Genomic DNA, 21,767 nt, shown 5'->3' on the forward strand with positions numbered 1-21,767 from the left:
GACATATTATATAAGACATATAATAAGCTATATAAAATTTATATAGTACATATAATAAGCTATATTATAAGACCATATACAAAGTATATATAATAGGACATATATTATAAAGTACATATAATAAGATATTATAATAAGTTATAAAACATTCGTTTTTATTTGGGGTGTAATTTAATATTGAGGGCCTTCTCAAAGGCCTTTGCTAGATTCTTGTCATAATTCGCCGTCCCTTTCTCCCACTCTTTTACTACACTCACTTTCTTGTCCATCTTCTTAGCTAAATCCTTCTGGTCCATCTCTAGTCTCACTCGGGCTTCCTTGATCTTATCTTGAATATCCTTGGGGACGAGCTTGAGAGTGACATCATCATCAAGAGTGACGAGACTGGATTTGGGAGCGGGTTTATTCTTACGGATTATAATAGGCTTGTCATAATTCATAAAGGGGTAAAAAAAACAAAAAAAAACATCAATGTAAAATTGAACTATATATACAGAATAAAACTATATATAGAATAAAAATGAGTATTATAGGTAAGGGTAAAACTACGTTACATAAAATATATAGAGAAAATAATACGTACATAGAAATTAATACGTACATTTAAAATATCCTCAATTTTCATTAAAACTTGATTAAATTTTTTATAATGATACATTACATTATCTATATAAATCTATTTGATATCTATATCTATATCGAAATTATATATCTATATAAAATCTATTGGATATTTATATATATTCATATGTGTCAAATATATCATTGAATTATTGAAAAAATATTTAATAATCTATTATTCTATACTAAAATATCAATTTATTAGTTTATTTTAATTTATTAATAATCTACTTCTATCCTAATTTTTTTATACCTCTCTTTTTCCCTTTTTTTAATTAATCCACTTATAAAATATTTTCTTACCTTTTTCTATCATAAAATGGTCGATATCAACAAACAAGAGCTTATTGTCCAAGCTGCTCTCGGTCTAATTAAAATTAAAAAATCTGGTAGAGAAGAAGACTTAGATCTAATGAGAAATAAAAAGACATTATTCCAAAATACTGTATTAAAAGAAGTATTTAAATTAAATAAATATCCATCTACTCAAACAAAAATAGATTTGGGAATATTATTAGATTTAAGTATACGAACTATACAAATTTGGTTTCAAAACGAAAGACGTAATAAAAAAAGTGAAAGTAAAGATGAAAATAATTATAAATGTGAAGTTGGGCCAGTTATATTGTGGAGGATTTATAAAAAAGCGAAGAATTTCATATTTTATATATAAAAAAAAAAATATTTTTATACTTTAATTAAAGAGATAAGAAAAAAATAATAATAATCAATAATGTAATTAATAAATAAAAAAATTATAAATAAATAAAATTTTGTGGGGTTTGATGGATTTTTAGTAAATGTTTAATTAAATATTTAGAAAATATTCAAAGCCGATCAAAAAATTTTAAAAAATTTTAAATAATGTATACACAGTGGAGATACTGTGTATACAAAAATATATGCTATTAAATATTGTAAAAATGTATATAAAAACATGGTGTGTAATATAAAAAATGCTAGTATATAATAAATATTCAAGCGAAAGTGTATGAAATAATACATCAATACGATTTTTAAGATCAAAATTAAAATATCAAATGCTTTTTATGTTGAGACATTTGACAGCTATGAGTGACAGATGTAAAAAATTTATGAAAATCGCAGAAAATATCTTGAAAAAAAAGGTATGAAGAAAATTTATGCTTTTATACATGTCTAAGAAGCGAAAATAAAGCGGCCAGAGGCGCGATAAAAGCCTCATATCTTCATAATAATGCATGAAACCTCGCATTTAATATTCTACCAAGACATTAAATAAGAGTTAATCTATCGCAAGATGAGTAATGCAAAGAATATTTTCACTAATAAGTTTTAAAAAACGACGACTATGACGTGGCAACACTTCGACGAGTTTGATGGGACATAACATCAAATGTGTCAAATACGAAGCACTTACACGTGATTTGTGAAGGTTTAACACTTTAAATGTAAATAAACGAAGCATGCCATGGCAATATTAAAAATATTTGAGGCTTTTTACATCAAACATGTCAAAGCCGAAAGCATTGTCTCGAGATTTTTGAAGGCTTTCTGGTATTTAATGTTTAAAGAAAAGGCATTGCCTTGAGATTTTTGAAAGCTATAAAGTGTGAAATGTCAAAGACGAAGCATTGTCTCGAGATTTTTGAAGGCTTGAAGTTTTTATGATAAAAAAAGAAAGCAATTGTGGTATTGTCTCGAAACTTTGCAAACTTTCAAGTATAAATTGTTATGAGATGCAGCATTTGTGATATTCTTGTGTGGTTTTTTTTAACCTATAACTCCAGATATCATAAAGGAACGGCGTATCGTGATATTTTTGAATGCTTTTAGGTATAATACGTCAAAGACAGAGTATGTCGTGGCATCATCTCGAGATTTTTGAAGTCTTGTAACATAGAAATTTTAGAACCAAGTCATGACGTGGGGATGGAAAGAGATTTTTGAAGGCTTTTGCCCTAACATAAAAAAAAAATTAATGCTTGCTACTACTTCAAAAATTTTAAAGCTTAAAGTTTCAAAAATGTGTAAAGAGGTTGGTAAACAGGACTATGAAAGTTCAAATCGTTACAGTAAATGATTAATAATTTTACGGAAAAAACACGTTAATAGACGAAAAAAGCCTCCTCTGCAGACAAAAACAATGTCTTGACTCACAATGTGTAAAATAGTTATGATAGACATCTTGTTTATCTATAAAGCGTTGTAAGAATATATATAGAATTAAATAATTTAAAACAGTGTGAAAGAATATACATATATTCATATGTATATAAGAGTCTGTACGAAGGTACATAGCTGTTAAGACTTTTTTTTGTACAATAATATCAAAAAATCAATTAAGAACTTTATAACAATTGATTATCTGAAAGATCCACAAAAGAAGTTATGTGAAAAAAAAATATACTAACTTATCTTATTTATGCCCAAATAGTGTGATAAGATTTTCCTACAGCGCTATAAAACTCATACGAGATTAAATTTATAGATCAATTAGTAGATTTTATTATAAATTTAATGATTTTAAAAGCTTTTTGTATTGAAAAACACAAAAAACAACTATAAAACAATCGACTCATCGGGTTACCCACAGGGAAACGGCCTGTTTGTAAATAGCATTCTATGATTTTTGCAATATAATAAGAATGTTTTCTAAATTTTCACGTGGACTATTGCCAATTCTCATATTACAACCATAGGATTGGCGCACACTTATTTTTTTAGTATAAGTTCATTTATTTGCTAACTTTCATTTTTGTGTTTAACATTTTCAATTATATAAAAAATTACTAAGAATGCTTTTACTTAAAGAATTTGAAAGCATAAAAGAATCTGTTCTAAGACGAAAAGCGATTTTCAACTTCGAGAAAACTGGTTACACATATCTATCAACCATACAAGGATATATAAAAGAGAAATATGAACATAACGAAAACTTCACAGTTAAAATATTAAAAGAGGCTCGACCCGAAGTTCTTTATGGCAATATAAAAACAAAAATAAATTATTCAAAGCCATTTAGATTACGAGACGATCCATCATTGATATAAAACAAACTACTACGTGGTTTACAAAAGGAAATATAAGCCCAAGAGAGGAAGGCAATTTATGTGCATTACAGGACAGAGACAGAAAAAATGCCCACACTGTCGTGAACATGAAAAGACAGTAGATCATATTGCCAATAATATGATCGTATGCTTTCACACGATTACATGAGATGGCACATTGGGGCCACTGCGATGCATACACCCGCAGTTATGTAAACCGTATGGTTATTTCAAGCTAAAAGAATTAGAAACTATATGGTCCAGGAATGTGTAGCTAATTTTCTTGAGATAAGATTTGACACTTAAATACATTCAAGTATCAAAATAAAGCATAACAAGCCCGATATACTAATTGTGTACAAGTTGAGGAAAGAAGTGATCGTTGATGAAGTTAGAATCACAAGCTTTATTAACCTTCATGCGGTAGAAACAAAAAAAAATAAACACGACTTGCTTGCAAAATATGTGGCTTCTCGTATAAATATAAGCCATAAATTTTTTCTTATGTGATGACTTGGGATGGAATATTAACTAATTTCCACCGCTCGTATATCAAAGAGCTCTGATTAGAATACTAGCATATATACAGACAAGAGTCCTTAAATGACTTAAGAAAGCCTAATTATGTAAATCAGATATGGGCTTGATACTGATCAGGAATGGGTATTCGAGGACATAATATGTAAATTTTAGAAAAAAATCCGAGAACTGTTAGAAGAAATTGTGAGTATAGCTTGTGAAAAGTAATTAGTAAAAAGATATTTTATAATACCCAAATAAATAATTTATTTTCTAGAAAATCAGAGCGAAAAAATTAAGTAAAATATTGTGGATAAATAAAAAGCAAAATTAAGCTTTTATATTTGTTTTTAGTCCATTTAAAATTATTAAAAGTCAAATATCATTTTACTAAATTTTTTTAGATGTTATACAATATTCAGTAATACTGCACACAAAATGTTTTAGTAAATTTATTTTTTTTACCCCATGGAAGATTCTTCAAAATTAGAAAAAACCGTTAAACTGTCAAATTTTAATGAATATACTAATAAAATAACCGTTTTCTTACAATCTTACAACATAGTTTTAGACGTAAAAATTTTACTATCTTCCATTAATACATCCAATAGATCTTTTAAAGACGTCTTAGACACTTTTTTATTAAAATATTCCGAAAAATATAAAATTTTAAATTCTCTTTACAATAAAGAATATCCTTACGATTTAGAAATAAATAAAAAGTTAAACTTACAAAATATAAAATACGACGTAAAAAATGAAAATTTTTACGGAGTCAAATTTAATAATTTTGATATAAAAAATATTTTAGAAATTTGTACTACTAATAATGTACTGGTAAAAGGATTACTGGTAGATAGAAAGTATAATATAGAATATTTGGTCAATTATATTAGTAAAATGAAAATTGATATAGAAATTAAGATTTTAATTGATAATATTTATAATATATTTGTGGTAGTTAAAGATCAAAATAGTCCTTTGATAAACAAAATCGTGTTATATGAGATTTTTAAGAAGTTAAAAGGTACTAAAGAGATGACACATAGTGGGATTTATACTAGAGATGTGAAGATAAGTGTAATAAATAATAAGTTTTTAGAGAGATTTTACAGCGATAACTCTGTTTATTTTAGTAATAAATCAGATAATAATAAAGATGCTAGTAGTAATGATATTGTCGATATATCATATTGTATTAGAGAATATTTAGATAGAAATGGATTTCTTATACATTTTTCTACTCTGTGTATAGACTCTATTTCTATTATCTTAAATATCAAGAACAAGAATTCTACTGACTATTTGCGAGATTTTCTTAGATTTAAATTCACTGGTTACAAACTCATTAATAACTCAATCTCAAATACTTCAGACAATAATATCTTGATTTCTATATATAATTTTAAGTATACAGTTACATACCCGCCACTAGACATATTAAACAGACTTAAATATCTTAATAAGCAGGTCTATACACAGTATTATACGAAGATAATGTCTTCATATTACAAATGTAGAGATATTAATTCTAAATTGAACTTTATAAATTATAATGATTATGATTTAGTTTTGTCAAAGATAAATATTAAAGGAAGCTTACCTATTAAATATAAAGAAGATGTTAATGAAATATTTGAGTATAGAGATAGTAGAGTTTATATGTTCTATAGTAGGAGTAGTCATACATTGATGGTGAAATATAAAGAAGAAATTGATAGAGAAATGTTTTTAATGTATTTGATAAGTAGTTGTAAGTTTGACTATGTACTAAAAAATTATTAAAAAAAAATAAAAAATTTATGATTTTGATTTAATAAAACAGTAATGTATAATTGACTTATAATAAAAGAATAATTATATAAATGACTTATAATCTAATTAAAAGTATATACTAATGACTTATAATTAAACACTAAGTTTGCAAATTGACTTATAATAAAAATTAAAAAAAAATATAATCCGACTTTAAGTACTAGTAAGGACAGAACAACTTATAGAGAAATATTGCAAGATGACAAAGACACAAGCAAAAACGCAAACCCAATTATAATTTTAGGAGTAAACTTACACGTTTTCAAATTTTAAGTATATTTTATTCATTAAATTCTCCATCTACAAATCCTTCATCTTCATCCTCAAAATTGTCATCAACAAACTCTTCAAATTGTTCTTCCCCTTTGTATCCCATTACCATTTTCATTTTATTCATATTTTTATCCACTTTAATTAATGTAGGAAAATGTGTCAGGTTATATTTCTCTTTACATATTTCCATATCTTCAAAGTCTGGCCTTTTAAGTTCAAATACCACGAGATCTTTATTAGTCTCAAATTTGTCTAATAACTGGCTTAATACTTTACAAGGAGGACATTGTTCAGAACCAAAGAAGAGTAAGACGTCTTTGTTGAGATTAGAGATTTTTTTTTGTACGTCGGCGAATTTTGTAAAATTTTTATGACGGGTGAGCATTTATTAAAAAGAGGGTGAAGAATAAATATAGAATTATGAAACACAGTTTAGAAACAAACAACAGGCACTTAATCAAAACAAAAAAGAAAGAAACTTTACAACAAATTTATAAAAAAAAAGACCATATGTATTAAAAATACTTCTTGTGTTTATAGAAAGCTGGTTATGTGTTTTCTGACTAAAAGTTTTTTTTATAATTTTTTTTACCCTCTAAAATGTCTGACGAAGAATACAAACCAATAGTAGAACAACAATATACACTCAGAGATGCCCTTACTCAAGCATGCAGAGCCGCACGCATAAGTAACAATCTAGCAAAAGGAGGCAGAGAGTGTGTGAAGAAGATCTGCGCAAATAATGCGAAATTCGTCTTACTCGCAGAAGACTGCGAGCCGAAGATCAAGACTGTGGCCACATTCTTCTCCCAGAAAAACAAGATCCCGATCATTTCTATAGAAGATAGGAAAGAATTAGGGAGAATACTGAATTTTGAGAAAACTAATCTAGCCGGGAAAGTAAGGAACAATGGATGCGGAATAGCACTTATATCAGAGTTCAATGAGAAAACTAAAGCATCAGAGTTTATTCTCAATGAATTAGAAACCAATTAAATTATTTTAATTTATGTTATGTTGAGACTATAAAACAAAGACATCCTGTACAAAATGTATGGTAAATATTATTATGTATTACACATGACTAGTTTATACTTAAAAAATGTGCTAGACTGTCTTAATTTCAATATACCAAGCCTGTAAAAAAATTTATCTCTTTTTTGTAGATTGAGCTTACACCTTGAGATATATTTTTAAGATTATATACGTGAACTAATACAAATTTTATTGTCTTTATATTTTCTAAATATATCTATAAATAATATATATGTATTCCTTAGTCTATAGTGAAGAACGTATATCAACTATTATTGTACATCGTATATAACACGAGTATTAAAATTCTAGGTTTCACATTAAATGTTTGATGTGTAATTTTAAAATCAATTTACATTTAAAATTATAAAATTAAAAATTTTTGTAATTATATCTAAAATTCGTGAAAGTAACGGTCTATTATGGAACACTTATAATATGTCTTATAATTTAACTATATTTAATAGGCAAAGTATTTTAAGTAGTAATATTTGCAAGTTAAAATAAAGAAAAACATGTTATATTTAAGATCAGTTTTTTTTTCATCAAGTTTCAAATAACGTAAATAACAAGATGTACAAATTATATTTAACGATAGTACAAATTAAAATGCCAACAATTCATTTATAAATAAAAAATTTATTATAGAAGACCTGAGTTAGTGAAAATAAAATTTTTTATACAGATTTTTACAAAGGTTTAGCCCCCATAGTGCCATGTTTGAATTTATAAACACATGATTGAATTATTTATACCCATAAAGAAAAGAAAAGAAAGTTTCCCATAACTACTAATTTAACAAACACGTTTTTAAAGTTTTCGAATACGGAAAACGATCTATAGCCGAAATATCGAATAAAGTTGATTTACATAGTAACCCCGTTGCATTTATCGTAAGTAAACAGCTACATCAACCTGTTGGGCCCAATCTGCAGATCGGCCAAAGCAAAATACTTTCGTATAAAGAGTGTATATAAAAACATAGTTGATTGTGCAAACGATATGACTCTACATGAAATTTTAACGAGTTGAATATACGAACAAATGTATATTTGACTATATCTTATATAGAGAACCCCGGCACAACAAGAAAAATGCTCTCTTTATTCCTGTCGAACGTAATTTCCTGGATAAAATAAATAAAAAGTGTTTTATGCCTTTGAAATTAGTAGGTACATAGTTTAAAACCTTGTTTTTTGATAAAACTGGGTCCAATACTCACACAACACGTAGTGACGGATACTCAGAGAACACTACTCAAGCCTATACAAGTGTGTAAGCAAATCTTGACCAAAAAATTAGCTGCATGTGCGTAATTACAATAAATGGATTTTGGCACTTGAGTATACTCGTGAAGCGTTTAACTTTAAGAGTTTATGAATCAACTTTCTATGTTCTCTTGAATAATCAGGGTACAGTTTCATAATAAGTAATGCTAATTTTCATCATTCGCGGGAAGTTTTACAAAAATTAAATAATCTAGGCATCATTCAAAGATTTCTGCCTCCTTATTCTCAGGAATTAATTCCATCGAAGAATTCTTTCAATGTTTAAGGCAAAATTTTATAATTGCATTTTCAAAAAAGTCCAATTTAAACAAGTCTTGATAATGTTTTGAGTTGAGATTATGGACGTGAGTATCCTGGGGTTTATAGAAACATGACAGGCCGCCTAGAAAAAGCAGAGCAAAAGTAGATTTTATTTTAAAACTTATTTATTTATTTCCAAATTTTAAATTTTTATAGCACTATAAAAATTCGAACTTGGCACTTTAGAAATTCATCATGGGAATATGACGATTCAATCCCCTGTAATATACAATGAATACCACCTTGGTATGAAAAATTTTATAATCGAGGGGTCTAAGTAAAAACGCACTTTAAAAAAAATATACCAATTTGCCAAAAATATAAGGCTCTTCGTTAAATATAGAAAATTATTAGAAATTTTTGCACAGCTTCGCCGTGATTTTAAGTATAAAAATCTAGTTTAAAATACAAACATAAATTTATAAAAACTCAGTGTCATATTTTAGGAGTTGTCGATTATATGTATTCTACTATACATTACATAATTCTATTTGGTCACTAAAAAATTTACTTATATAAATAAAAATCTTTTGATTCTTAGTCTCATGTGATGCGATTCATTGTTTTTGACATTCGCCGCGAGATTTTTGAAGGCTGTCTTGAAACAATAACTTAAAGATTAAGTAAATTGATTGTTTTTTTTTGAATGAAATGTACGAAGTCCTGATGCTTAAAATTTGTTGATTATGTTTTTTCCTGGATACTATTTGACAATTAAAAGTTTTATATTGATTTTTGACTTCGCTTTATTAAATTTTTTCTCTTACCATTTAATTGTTTTCAACAAATAGATCTCAAAGTACATGTATTTTTATTGAAGATATGTTCTTTATTAATTCTAACTACTAGTTTTTTATTTATTTATCTGACAAAAAAATACTTCTAATTTTTTACATAAAATTCGAATGATTTATGACAGCTAGTAACAAAGTAGTGTTTTATAAATCTGTCTTCTTTTTATATTAGAATTAAAATCATTCTTCTCTTTATATATAAAAATTTTTCACTACCCTTTTATGATATTTTCTATGTTCTTTTTATTTACTTTTCAATCTACTTCTTTGACATCCACTTCCGATCTTAACGTACCATCGTACATTGATGATTACTTGGAATCGGCCATCCACGACAGAATTCTTCTATCAAATTACGATCATATACTCAGACTAACCTATCACAATTTAAAATGGCTATCTCATACTAACAAAATAGGCGTAAGATATTATTTAATGTCATTCGACGAGATAAGTAAAAATTTTATACAATACGACGATCTTAAACAGATATTTTTTCAAAGTAATGTCACGTCAGAATATAAAAAGTTTTATATGGATGTTTACCAAAGGCTGCAGTTGGGGAACGTCAGTTTAGCGTCTTTGGATGAATTTACAAATAACTTTAAGCAGCCACTGATTTTTCCACTGAAAAATATACCTGCTAGTGATATTTTGTATGAAGACGTAAATAGAAAAATATTGGAGGATATCAAAAGAATAAATGATCTTATAGAGATATACTGTGGGTTTATATATAAAGTAAGATCTATATATTTCTATTTTAAAACAGGCATTACAAAGCAATAAAATACATTATTTAATCATTTAACTTGCAATCAATATATTAAAACAATTTTTTTATTAATATAACTTATAGGTGATATAAAAATGAGTAAAAAATATTTTATTTAGATTTTGTTGTATACTGAAACACTATTTTATTGTAAAAATTCTTAAATACTTTTCTATATATCAAATATCAATAGTTGTTCATCAAGATATTTGCTTTTCAACAACACAGTATTTGATGTTTACAAGCTTAAATAGTCAGAGAAGCTGAATTGTAAAAATTTGATTGTGTATTTATTCTATATCTTTGCTTTAAATGCTATACTATAGTTTATAGGAATGTAAATTTGTAAAGAACGAAGAAATCTTATATTTGAAAGCGTATATTACAGAAATATGCGATTTAGCTACCTTAATAATGTTTCCCCAAATGTATCACAGATTAGAAATTAAATCATAACAAAACTAATAAATTTGAAAGTAAATCTATATAAATGATATTTTGAAGAATGTAGAACTGTTAGTTACCACTCTATTTTAAAACATGATTAGTTTTTAATATATAACGAATATTCGGAAAGAACGTGTCATGTTCATATAAGTTCCCTTTGTTTTATTACAATATTAAATAAGTCTGTGTGTTAAATTCTAATTAGGGGTTTGTTTATATCTATCGATTTATGTTTTTTAATTATATTTTACCTCTCATTGGTAAAAATCATTTCAATTAAATTTCGAATCAATAATACAGTTCAACGACATTAACTGAAAAATAAAAATAAAACATAATGAGCTGTAAGAAAATTTAAAACTTTTTCCTAAATTAATTTATTCCATTTCAATTTAATTTTGATTTTACAATTGTATTTAATTAGTATTTATAACTTAATATAAATATATGTGACGGAACTCGTAAATATTAAATAACAAAACATTATTTTGTATGATATATGAATCGAATTACAAATTGTACTGCCATTTTATATTTATGAGTCTTTTCCGACTACGTCACATATTTAAAAGATAGTATATGTATCTATTCTGTGCGAAAAAAAAAAGTTATCATGTACTATTTGTACCATCGTTAATGGCACAAGTATTTAAAATCTCGGAGTTAACTTTAATTGTTTGATATGTAAACTTAAAATGACCAAAATCAATTCTCATTATAATTTTAAAAATTAAATTTACGAGTTTATGTATAAAATTTGGAGTGGAAGCTGGTCTATTATGAAGCGCATATAACTGAATTTAATAGGTGCAATACTTAAAGCCAATGATTTTGTTGTACTTGAAGATTAATAAACACATGTTTTATTGAAGATCTGTTTTTTTTACATTAAGCATCAAGATACGTAAATAACGAGATATGTAAATGATATATAACGATGAGTATAGAAAATCTTATAAAAAAAAATTAGTATAAGAGATCTGAATAAGTAAAAAAAAATTTTATACAAGCCCCGTCTAATATATTTAAACACAGCTAAGGTCGTGGATTATGATCAAAAGGCTTGAATATAAACGCACTCCAAAAAGCAATATTAATTCAAAAATATAAGAATCTTGGTACATGACCGTTCGGAACCCGCTTTGGAATTTTAAAGGACCCCCTTTAAAAAAATAACAAAATTGGCAAAAACAATGTTTGTTGAGGCAGATGAGGTTTTTAGTGATGTAATGTATTTATACGTGGAATATAAAGAAAAGTTTATTTTGGAAACATTTGATGCTGAATCGGCGTGCGCCTTGCTCGTTTTTGTAACTAGTAGAAATACTGCTTTTTCCTTGAGGCAATACAAGAAAATGTATAACCTGTTTCTATTATGATCTCTAATCAATGGGTAGCATATTTTGCCACATTAGCTAAGCAAATGGATGGAGCACAGTACTAAGAATTACTCCATAAATGCCGTAACCTCTGGCGATTCTGAGTCACAATGCCATATAATTTAGTTGGTTTTGGCTCATTTCTATAAGAGATATTCGATCTAGATATAAACAAAGAAGAACACTATGAGTACCTTTTACAGTTCCACTGGGCTTTCCAAATTCACAAAAATCACCGGATAAATTGTCTTCTGTCATTATTTAAAATAAATCATCAAGTCCCTTTTTGAATTTTTTTTCCCTATTTTTGAATTTTTCAAAGCAGGTTTATTTTCCCCAGCGGGTTCATTTTCCCAATGCGGGTTAATTTTCCCAAAGCGGGTTCCAAATGGTCATGTACCAGAATCTTTTGCGATGTAGAAATTATTAGAAATTTTGATACAGCTTCACTTTGATATTAAAATTAAATAAAAAGTGAAAAACTAATTTTATATACAAACATTATTGGAATGAAAACATGGTTTATTTTGTGGTATTATAAATACCACAAATTATTTCTTTTTATTTTATCAATTTTCCCTTTTTGGAAAATAGACCATTCGACCGGTCTATTCCAAAAATCAAATATTTATTTCCTTTTTGCCCTGACCCCCACACAAAATTATGAGACAAGACAAAGATCAATACCCTTGGAATCCACGACCAAGGAAGGGCCTCAGAGCCAGGGACCAGTATCCCATTACGGATGCCCAACGAGGCTTTAATCAATTAAATAAAACATATAATTTAATAGAACTATATTTGTCCAGAGGTAGCTCCTCTGGATTGCGTCATTTTGAATTCAAAGACGAATTAAATAGTAAGTACGAAGATAGAAATTCCATGTTCGAATACAGAGAATTCGACATGAAGATCACTGGAACAGATGTGATAAGTAAAGAAAAAATAAAAATTATTAAAAAACCATCAGAAATTTCAATGGTGGAGCTACAGAAATTTGAGAATCTAGCAGAGGCCAATGGCTGGAATGATGAGCAGATGGGAAGAATATATGGGACCATGTTAGTTGGCGATCACTTTTTAAACGCCAAGTATAGTAAATCATACTTAAAATTAAGAGCGGCATTACTAGAAATTGCCTATCCTAGAAACATGAGATTTAGAATTGCACAGGAGCTCGAAGATGTTAGGCAGTGCAACCACATATATCTGGAAGATTATGTGAAGAATATTTCCCAAAAGTTAGATGCCTACAGTTTCTCAAATAATTTAACTAAGCAAGAAGCTGAGAGAAAATTTTCAGAAGTATTTTTTAGAGGACTAGGTAAACAAACTGAGATGGAACTTTGCAAAAATGAGGTTAATACGCGGACCACTTCAGACGTTATTGCTTATCTAAAGACTTTAGAATCAACTATTATTTCTCAAATAGGAAGACGAAACGAGAATGGATATGTACCTAATGAAACAAGCAAAATTTGCAATTCAAGAAATCCTTATTGTAGTGTGCACAAGAGCTTTTCGCACAATACAAGAGATTGTAGACTTCGGAACAATCTCAAAGATACTAAAGATAAAACGATACATTTTGAAGAAAAAACAAAAAGAAATAATATGGTTATTCAGCTAGGAACAACAAATAATCAGAAAGAAGTAAAAATAGTAGGAATATTAGACTCAAATAATTACTTATTGTTAATCGATACAGGTTCACACTTGAATTTTGTGAGTGAACAAGTGGTCTACATGAATGATCATATAGCTGAACCGTGTCAGCCCTTCACTACTATATTTGGAAATGGAGATGAAAGAATGATTAACACTAAAGCTAGAATACGAATAAGGTTGTCTCCAATTATTATCATGGATATTGAATTCTATATTATTAAAAATTGCCCAGTCGATTTACTACTAGGATCTGAATGGCTTAGGAAGAATAAAGCTACAATTGATTTTGCTAACCAATCACTTGTTATTAACAATGAAGAAATTCCCTTTATGGACGCGATACCAAACACGGATGAGATGTTAAATGAACGATTAAACAATTTACTTTATGTGTCTCCTTCGAAGGAAATTTATATTTCACACCTTGAAAATTATAAGAAACTAAATGATAAATTTTACTCTATGAAAATGGATGAAGCTCGATTTACGGTTATAAAGAAGTTGAATATCACGCGACATAAATTCTACAATATAGCTTTCAAATATTATGAAAGAGCAAGAAAGGAGGTTAAAAGATTACTTGATGAAGATATTATAGAGAAGTCTAGAGCAACTTTCGCAAGCCCAGGATATTTTATCGAAAAGAAAACTGGTGAATTAAGACTGGTCATAAATTTTAAAGAGATAAATGATCACATCGAAGATGACATCTTTTCAATACCAAAAATAGATGACTGTATACTAAGGATGGGAAGAAATAAGTACTTTTCTCAAATAGATTTAAAGAACGGATTCAACCAGATTAAAATCCAGCAAGAAAGCAGAGACTTGACATCATTTATGATTATGGGAGCCCAATACCGATACAAACGTATACCCTTTGGCATTAAACCGGGTCCAAAAATTTTCCAAAGATACATCACTGAAATATTACACGAAGTGGATAACTGCTTCGTGTACATAGATGATATTGTATTATTCTCAGAAACCAAGGAAGATCACAACAAATTAATAGTAAATGTTTTGAACAAACTCAAAGAGAAAAATGTAAAAATAAACTTTGAAAAAAGTAACTTTATGAAAGATGAAATCACGGTACTAGGAAATACAATAAATGCTGATGGTGTGTTTCCAGCGAACAAATTGATTCCTAAAGAAATATTAGAGAGAAGACTAAAAACTAAAAGAGATGTCCAAAAACTATTAGGGACGATTGGATGGTATAGAAAATTCCTACCAAATTTGTCTACAAAATTACTCCCATTGACAAACATGCTGCAGCAAGGAGCAAAAATAGAATCGACTCAGCATGTTAAGAACATTATTAAGGACATAAGCGAATTTATTAAAAATAGAGCGAGATTAATCTGCCCAGATTACACAAAGTCATTCACCTTAGAATGTGATGCTTCTGATATGGGGATAGGTAGTGTACTTTACCAAGAGGATGGTCCAATTGGATATTTTAGTAAAAAATTTGGAAAGGTTGAACTAAATTATAGTATTGTAGAAAAGGAATATCTTGGAATCCTTTTATCACTCATACACTTTAAAGGCATCTTGCAAGGAAATTTTGTAGAAGTCAGAACAGACAGTAAAAATTGCTTAAACAACGTGAAACTAGAAACCTCAAGAATGTGTCGTTGGAAGTTAATCATTAATGAATTTAACCATAAATTAATACACATAGAAGGTAAAGAAAATGTAATTGCAGATAGTTTATCGAGATGCTTCACAATTATCAAAAACAATGAAGATGGATACATAAAAATGGTCAAAGATGCAATGATAAAGGACAAAAATCAAAGGATAAAAATGAATAAAGACGGAAAAATTTTTATGAAACCAAACAAAGTAAAACACTGGTTATATAAAATACATCATGAACAAGGCCATAGAGGAATAACAACAATGTATAATAATCTAAAGAATTTTTTTTATGTTCCACATCTATTCCATAGGATCAAACAAATAGTAAATGATTGTCGAAAATGCAAAACTTACAAAGTAACTTATGTCAAAAGAGAGGTAGGAGCCCATATGTCAGCTGAAAACAATCTTGAAAGAATTAGCTCGGACATATATGGTCCATTTAATTTAGAGAAATTTAAGAACGCGGGTAAGCATAATAAAGGATTTATTATTACAGTAACAGACATAAAGACACGATACACGAAACTATATTTAGCATATAAAATAAGAGGAGAAGAGATTATAAGCGCAATCAGCAATTGGACTGAATTAACAAAATCTAAACCTACAATACTAATATCAGATAACGGAAAGCAGTATACAAGCAAACAAGTTGAACAATATTTAAACGAAGTGGACATAAAGCACTTACGCGTTCCAACATATACCCCAAGTTCAAATGGTATATCAGAGTCAGTAAACCGCACTATAACATTCATACTGTCTATAATGAAAGGCGAAAATATAATCACAGCCATTGATATGTGCGAATGGGTGATCAATAATAACTATAATAGATCAATAGGATGTTCCCCCAATGCTGCGTTAAATGGGAAAGAATACTATGATCCACTAGAAAGAGCAATACAAATGCGTAATATGAAAAAAACATTAACTACTCCCAAATTCAGGCTAGGCGACGAAGTATATGTAAGGAATTTGACAGCTACGAAGTTAGACCGGAAGTACTTAAGAAAGAGAAAGGTAACGCAATTAGGATCCAAAGGAAAATGGGTAAAGGTTAATGGAATCTCTGAGTGGATACATGTCAAGAACATTAAACTTTAGAGGGGGTAGAATGTGGTATTATAAATACCACAAATTATTTCTTTTTATTTTATCAATTTTCCCTTTTTGGAAAATAGACCATTCGACCGGTCTATTCCAAAAATCAAATATTTATTTCCTTTTTGCCCTGACCCCCACACAAAATTATGAGACAAGACAAAGATCAATACCCTTGGAATCCACGACCAAGGAAGGGCCTCAGAGCCAGGGACCAGTATCCCATTACGGATGCCCAACGAGGCTTTAATCAATTAAATAAAACATATAATTTAATAGAACTATATTTGTCCAGAGGTAGCTCCTCTGGATTGCGTCATATTTATTAGTAAATATTTAAAAAACGACGTGTCTTTTGTTTAAAGATTGACATCGCCGGATTTGACATGTGTTCCATTTTCTGCAGATATAAATCTATTTTTACTCAGTGTCATATTTTAGGAGACGCCTATCTTATATGTATTCGCACAAAATATTACATAATCTCATTTCTCTCAATAAAAAGACATTGCTTTCAAAAACCAATATATTTAGTGGTTCTTAATTTTATGTAATCGTTCCTTTATTTTTTAGACTTATCATGAGATTTGTGCTAGTTTTAAATTTTTATTTATTAATCAAGTAAATTGATTAAATTTTTTTATAAGTACACAAATTTTAAGTATTATGATACTTTCTTGTTTGTTATTGGATAATATTTGACAATTAAAAGTTTTTATATTAGTTTATGACTCCATTTTATTAAATTTTTTCTCTGACCATTCTATTATTTTCAACAAAGATATCGTATTTCTACAAGCAATTATAAAAAATGTGGTTCTGTTGCTGCTATATTCTTTGTTAATTCTAGTTATTAGTGTTTTAATTTATTTAACCGACAAATAAAGTACATCTTATTTTCATATAAGTCCAATGATTTATGACAGCCAGTTATAAAAAGATGTTTTAATTGAGTTTTTTATCTTTTTAAATATGAATAGAATATTTATTTTGTCGGTATTTACTAAATATTTTCTACCCTTTTATGATAATTTTTAAATTCTTTTTATCTACTTTCCAATCTACTTCTTTGTCATCCACTTTTGATCTTGATGCACCATCATACATAGAAGACTACTTAAAATCAGGCATCCACGATAGACATCTTCTTGTAAGTTATGACCATATACTCAGAATAACCTATTACCATCTAAAATGGCTATCTTATGTCAATAAAATAGACATAAGATATTATTTAATGTCATACGACGAAATAAGTAAAAATTTTATACAATATAAGGATCTCAAACAGATATTTTTTCAAAGTAATGTCACGTCAGAATACAAAAAGTTTTTTATGGATGTTTACCAAAGGCTGCAGTTGAGGAACGTGTGTTTGGCGTATCTAGAGGGATTTATCAACAAGTTCAAGAACGTGGAGATTCGTGCACGTAAAGATAACAATGCCAACGATATATCGAATAACAACGGAAATAAAAAAATATGTGAAGAAATTAAAAGAATTAATGATCTTTTAGAGATATACTGTAGGTTTATATACAAAGTAAGATCTATATATTTCTATTTTAAAGAGGATATTACAAAGCAATAAAAAAGGTTATTTAATTATTTAAATCGCATTTAATATATCGGAACCAATTTATTTTTATAAACTAGAAAAAATTAGATTCATATGAAAATGTGTAAAAAAACATTTTGTTTAAATTTTATTGTATATTAAAACATATTAATCTAAATTTTTAAGTACTTTCACGCCGCAAGAAATTTATACTTGTTCATCGTGATATTTGCTTTTTAACAACACAGTATTTGATGTTTACAAGCTAATATAATCAGTGAAGATACACTTGTAATGATTTTATCGTATATATATTCTATATCTTTGCTTCAGATGCTATACTATAACTTACAGGACTATCAATTTGTAAACAGACATAATTAATTTTATATTTAATGGCGTATATAGCAGAACCGTGTGATTTAGCTATCTTAATGTTGTTTCTTAGTATGTATAATAAATTTAAAATTAATTTATAACAAAACTAATTAATTAGAAAGCAAATCTGTCTAAAAAGTAATTTGAAAAATGTAGAAATGTTCGGTAACACAGTAATTTTACAAAAGCTGTTTAGTTTCCTACAGTTGTAAAGAAGATTCCAAAAACATGTATCATGTCAATATAAAATCCCTTTGTTTTAGATTATACTGTTTGTATTTTTAAAAAACCAAAATTGATTTTTTTGTTTATTTATGTTGTTCAATTATACTTTTACCCCCGGGGATAAGATAATTTTCCAATTTAATTTTTAATTAAAAATACAGTTCAACGACATTAACTGAAAAATAAATTTAACACAATGGGCTGTAAAGATATTTTATATATTTTTTTAGTAATTATAAAATATTATTTTAAATCTTAATTTTACAATTTAATTAAATTTTTATCCTGCAACTTAGAACAATTATATAAAATTTACTTGTCAATTTATAATCCAAGAAGATTCTATCAAATATTTTCTAATGATATTTGTTTTTATTCCCCCTTAAAATGCAAAGTGCCGAACGTCTTTTAACTGAACAAAAAAATTTAAGAAAAAACAGGAAATATTTATTCTACGCCATTCCTACGCCTTCTAAGTCTAAACACACAGTCTGGGAATGCGGCTTCCCTGGCCCAGACACAGATATTTATAAAGATTCATATTTCACTGTCCATTTAATTTTTGATACTAAATATCCTATAAACCCGCCCTCTGTTAAATTTATAGATCCCGTGTATCATCCTAATGTTTACACAGGTGGAAATGTGTGTCTTGATATAATTTCATCAAGATGGAAACCCTCTATGAATGTTATGAGTGTGTTAAACGGGCTGCAACATCTTTTAGAAAATCCCAATATAAAAAGTCCTGCTAATGTGCCAGCGGGACAATTGTTTAGGAAGGATAGAAGTAAATATGAATATCTTAGTGAGAGATAATATACGAATGTATCATTATAAACCAAAATTCAGAAAAATGTAAAAAAAAAATAAAATTTTTACCCTCAAAATGTTAAAAAAATATGAAGAGAATAATAATGAAAATAAAAACAAAGATCTAAAAACTACTGATGAAAATAATGATGACGACTCATTAGATATGATTCTTAATCCACATGTTTACGCTTTAGACGACACTCTAAAATCAATTCATAGTTCGTCGTCTACAGACGAAAAAAATCAACTCATCGACGAATTAACTGTAATTTTTACTAAAGACGACATTTTATTTAATAGAAAAATCCAAGCAAGATTTCCTGATATTCTAAATCTTTTAAAAAATCCCGATTTATACAATAATTCGTGTATTTTGATAAGTGACATGGTACGTCATAAGCCAATTATACAAGAAATTTTTTTTCTTTTAAAAATTTTTGATTTTTTAAATTTTGAAAAATATAAAAATACGATGTCTTTGGTTTTTAGTATGTGTTATGGGAATAAAAAACTTACAGAATATTATTTTACAGAGATTTTTAAAGAAGAAAGAGATAATGAAAATGAATTAGTAAAAATTTTAAAAGAGCAAAAATAAATATTATACAATATAATATCCAATAAAAGTAATATTATTTATGTAGGAAGTGCTACACGTGTCAAATATATAGTGTACTTGTTTTGAAATATTTGACACCGTGTTTCTTTAAATAATTTAAAATAAATAAACCCATGTTTTTATCCCAACAATTTGGCGACAACGTCAGGAACTTTCTCATTTTCAGAAATGAAGAGAAAGATGATCCACAGCAGTTCTTGGAGGACTTGCAGGATGTGGGGAGGCTGATGGAGTACAGTGAGAGTAAACTTGTACTCCTTTTCAGAATATCGTTAAAGGATGAGGCGAGGGATTGGCTAATAGCGCAGCCAATTGGTCTTTCACTTGAAAGACTGAAAGCCTTGTTCCAAGAAAGATTTGTGGGTCCCATGGCGATGAAAGTGAGTCTAGATAAACTTTCCGCCCTTCAATATCATGGTGGATCTCTCGCCAACTATCTAGATAAGATGGCGGGATTGGCGCGTAAAGGGAATGTTCCAGAAGGCATATTGATTGCCTTTGTACTGAAAGGAATTCCAGATTATTTAGCAAACGCGGTTTTAATAAACAAGAAGAACTCATTATCTTGGGAGTGCATATATAAGGCCTTAAGGAATGTTACCGCAATGGATGAGGTACGTTATACAGAATTTTTGCATGGAGGTTATATGAATGTCAAAGCGACTAGCTTCAGGGATCACGATAAAAAGAATTTGACTCCCGAGAGGACTTTTAAAATGAAGTGTTTTATTTGCGGAAAGAAAGACCATATTGTGTCAAAGTGTAAATTCAATAGCTTCCGTAGAAATAAAAGAGAAGCTAAGAAAGGTCAAGAGAAAGAAGAAGGAGAAACCAAGAAGACAGATTCAAAGGAATTTATTTACAATTACTCCGTTACCAAATTAAAGGATAATAGAACTACGCTAAAGAAAGCGTCATTAAATGATTCAGAAGTCAATTTTAAAGTGCTCATCGATACAGGAGCCGATATAAATTTAATTAGGCCAGAGCTTTTGCCAAAGAAAACCGTTGTTAATCGTTCGAAACAACAGCTTAGGGCAGCCAATGGATCGAAAATAAAGATCATTGGGGAAACAGTAATCAATATTAAAATTGAAGGGATGATTTTCGAAGATAGATTCATTATTACTAGGGATATCACAATTCCCTGCATAATAGGACAAGGGTTACTTGATAAGTATAAGATAAATTTAAAATTTGGAAACAACAAAATGGAAATCGAATCTGGATATTTGGCAAGGGGGAAAGCCATAGGGTATCATAAAATTATTACAAAGGATGATAACCCGATACTATCTCAGTTATACAAGTTGGGTGGAGCAAAAGAGAATATTGCATCCCAAATAGTGAAAGAGCATCTAAAACTTGGAATAGTTAGACCAAGTGTAAGCGCATGGCGAAGTCCGATAATTATAGTCCCAAAAAAGAATGGAGATCATAGGTTATGCGTGGATTATAGAAGATTAA

General features: G+C 28.4%; 9 protein-coding genes across 9 annotated transcripts; 7 read left to right on the top strand and 2 right to left on the bottom strand.

Annotated features, from left to right (window-relative positions):
• Positions 1 to 155: 155 nt before the first annotated feature.
• Positions 156 to 440, bottom strand: VNE69_06115 (endothelial differentiation-related factor 1-like protein; the record flags this gene model as incomplete). Its single annotated transcript, XM_065473868.1, has 1 exon — positions 156 to 440. One exon carries the CDS (start codon positions 438 to 440, stop codon positions 156 to 158), a length of 285 nt encoding a protein of 94 aa, XP_065329940.1.
• A 500-nt stretch (positions 441 to 940) lies between these two features.
• VNE69_06116 (homeobox domain-containing protein 14) lies at positions 941 to 1,294 on the top strand (the record flags this gene model as incomplete). Its single annotated transcript, XM_065473869.1, has 1 exon — positions 941 to 1,294. The coding sequence occupies one exon, from the start codon at positions 941 to 943 to the stop codon at positions 1,292 to 1,294; it is 354 nt and encodes a 117-aa protein (XP_065329941.1).
• Positions 1,295 to 4,640: 3,346 nt separating this feature from the next.
• Positions 4,641 to 5,957, top strand: VNE69_06117 (uncharacterized protein; the record flags this gene model as incomplete). Its single annotated transcript, XM_065473870.1, has 1 exon — positions 4,641 to 5,957. The coding sequence occupies one exon, from the start codon at positions 4,641 to 4,643 to the stop codon at positions 5,955 to 5,957; it is 1,317 nt and encodes a 438-aa protein (XP_065329942.1).
• A 310-nt stretch (positions 5,958 to 6,267) lies between these two features.
• VNE69_06118 (thioredoxin) lies at positions 6,268 to 6,645 on the bottom strand (the record flags this gene model as incomplete). The annotated part of the gene is made up of 1 exon (XM_065473871.1): positions 6,268 to 6,645. The coding sequence occupies one exon, from the start codon at positions 6,643 to 6,645 to the stop codon at positions 6,268 to 6,270; it is 378 nt and encodes a 125-aa protein (XP_065329943.1).
• A 215-nt stretch (positions 6,646 to 6,860) lies between these two features.
• On the top strand, positions 6,861 to 7,256 carry VNE69_06119 (ribosomal protein eS12; the record flags this gene model as incomplete). Its single annotated transcript, XM_065473872.1, has 1 exon — positions 6,861 to 7,256. The coding sequence occupies one exon, from the start codon at positions 6,861 to 6,863 to the stop codon at positions 7,254 to 7,256; it is 396 nt and encodes a 131-aa protein (XP_065329944.1).
• Positions 7,257 to 9,900: 2,644 nt separating this feature from the next.
• Positions 9,901 to 10,467, top strand: VNE69_06120 (putative SP-containing protein; the record flags this gene model as incomplete). The annotated part of the gene is made up of 1 exon (XM_065473873.1): positions 9,901 to 10,467. One exon carries the CDS (start codon positions 9,901 to 9,903, stop codon positions 10,465 to 10,467), a length of 567 nt encoding a protein of 188 aa, XP_065329945.1.
• Positions 10,468 to 17,728: 7,261 nt separating this feature from the next.
• Positions 17,729 to 18,295, top strand: VNE69_06121 (uncharacterized protein; the record flags this gene model as incomplete). Its single annotated transcript, XM_065473874.1, has 1 exon — positions 17,729 to 18,295. The coding sequence occupies one exon, from the start codon at positions 17,729 to 17,731 to the stop codon at positions 18,293 to 18,295; it is 567 nt and encodes a 188-aa protein (XP_065329946.1).
• Positions 18,296 to 19,252: 957 nt separating this feature from the next.
• On the top strand, positions 19,253 to 19,684 carry VNE69_06122 (ubiquitin-conjugating enzyme E2; the record flags this gene model as incomplete). The annotated part of the gene is made up of 1 exon (XM_065473875.1): positions 19,253 to 19,684. The coding sequence occupies one exon, from the start codon at positions 19,253 to 19,255 to the stop codon at positions 19,682 to 19,684; it is 432 nt and encodes a 143-aa protein (XP_065329947.1).
• Positions 19,685 to 19,754: 70 nt separating this feature from the next.
• Positions 19,755 to 20,279, top strand: VNE69_06123 (uncharacterized protein; the record flags this gene model as incomplete). Its single annotated transcript, XM_065473876.1, has 1 exon — positions 19,755 to 20,279. The coding sequence occupies one exon, from the start codon at positions 19,755 to 19,757 to the stop codon at positions 20,277 to 20,279; it is 525 nt and encodes a 174-aa protein (XP_065329948.1).
• Between the last annotated feature and the right edge of the window lie 1,488 nt (positions 20,280 to 21,767).

Source organism: Vairimorpha necatrix, chromosome 6, assembly GCF_036630325.1.
Source record: "Vairimorpha necatrix chromosome 6, complete sequence".
Classification (NCBI taxonomy): Eukaryota; Fungi; Microsporidia; family Nosematidae; genus Vairimorpha; species Vairimorpha necatrix.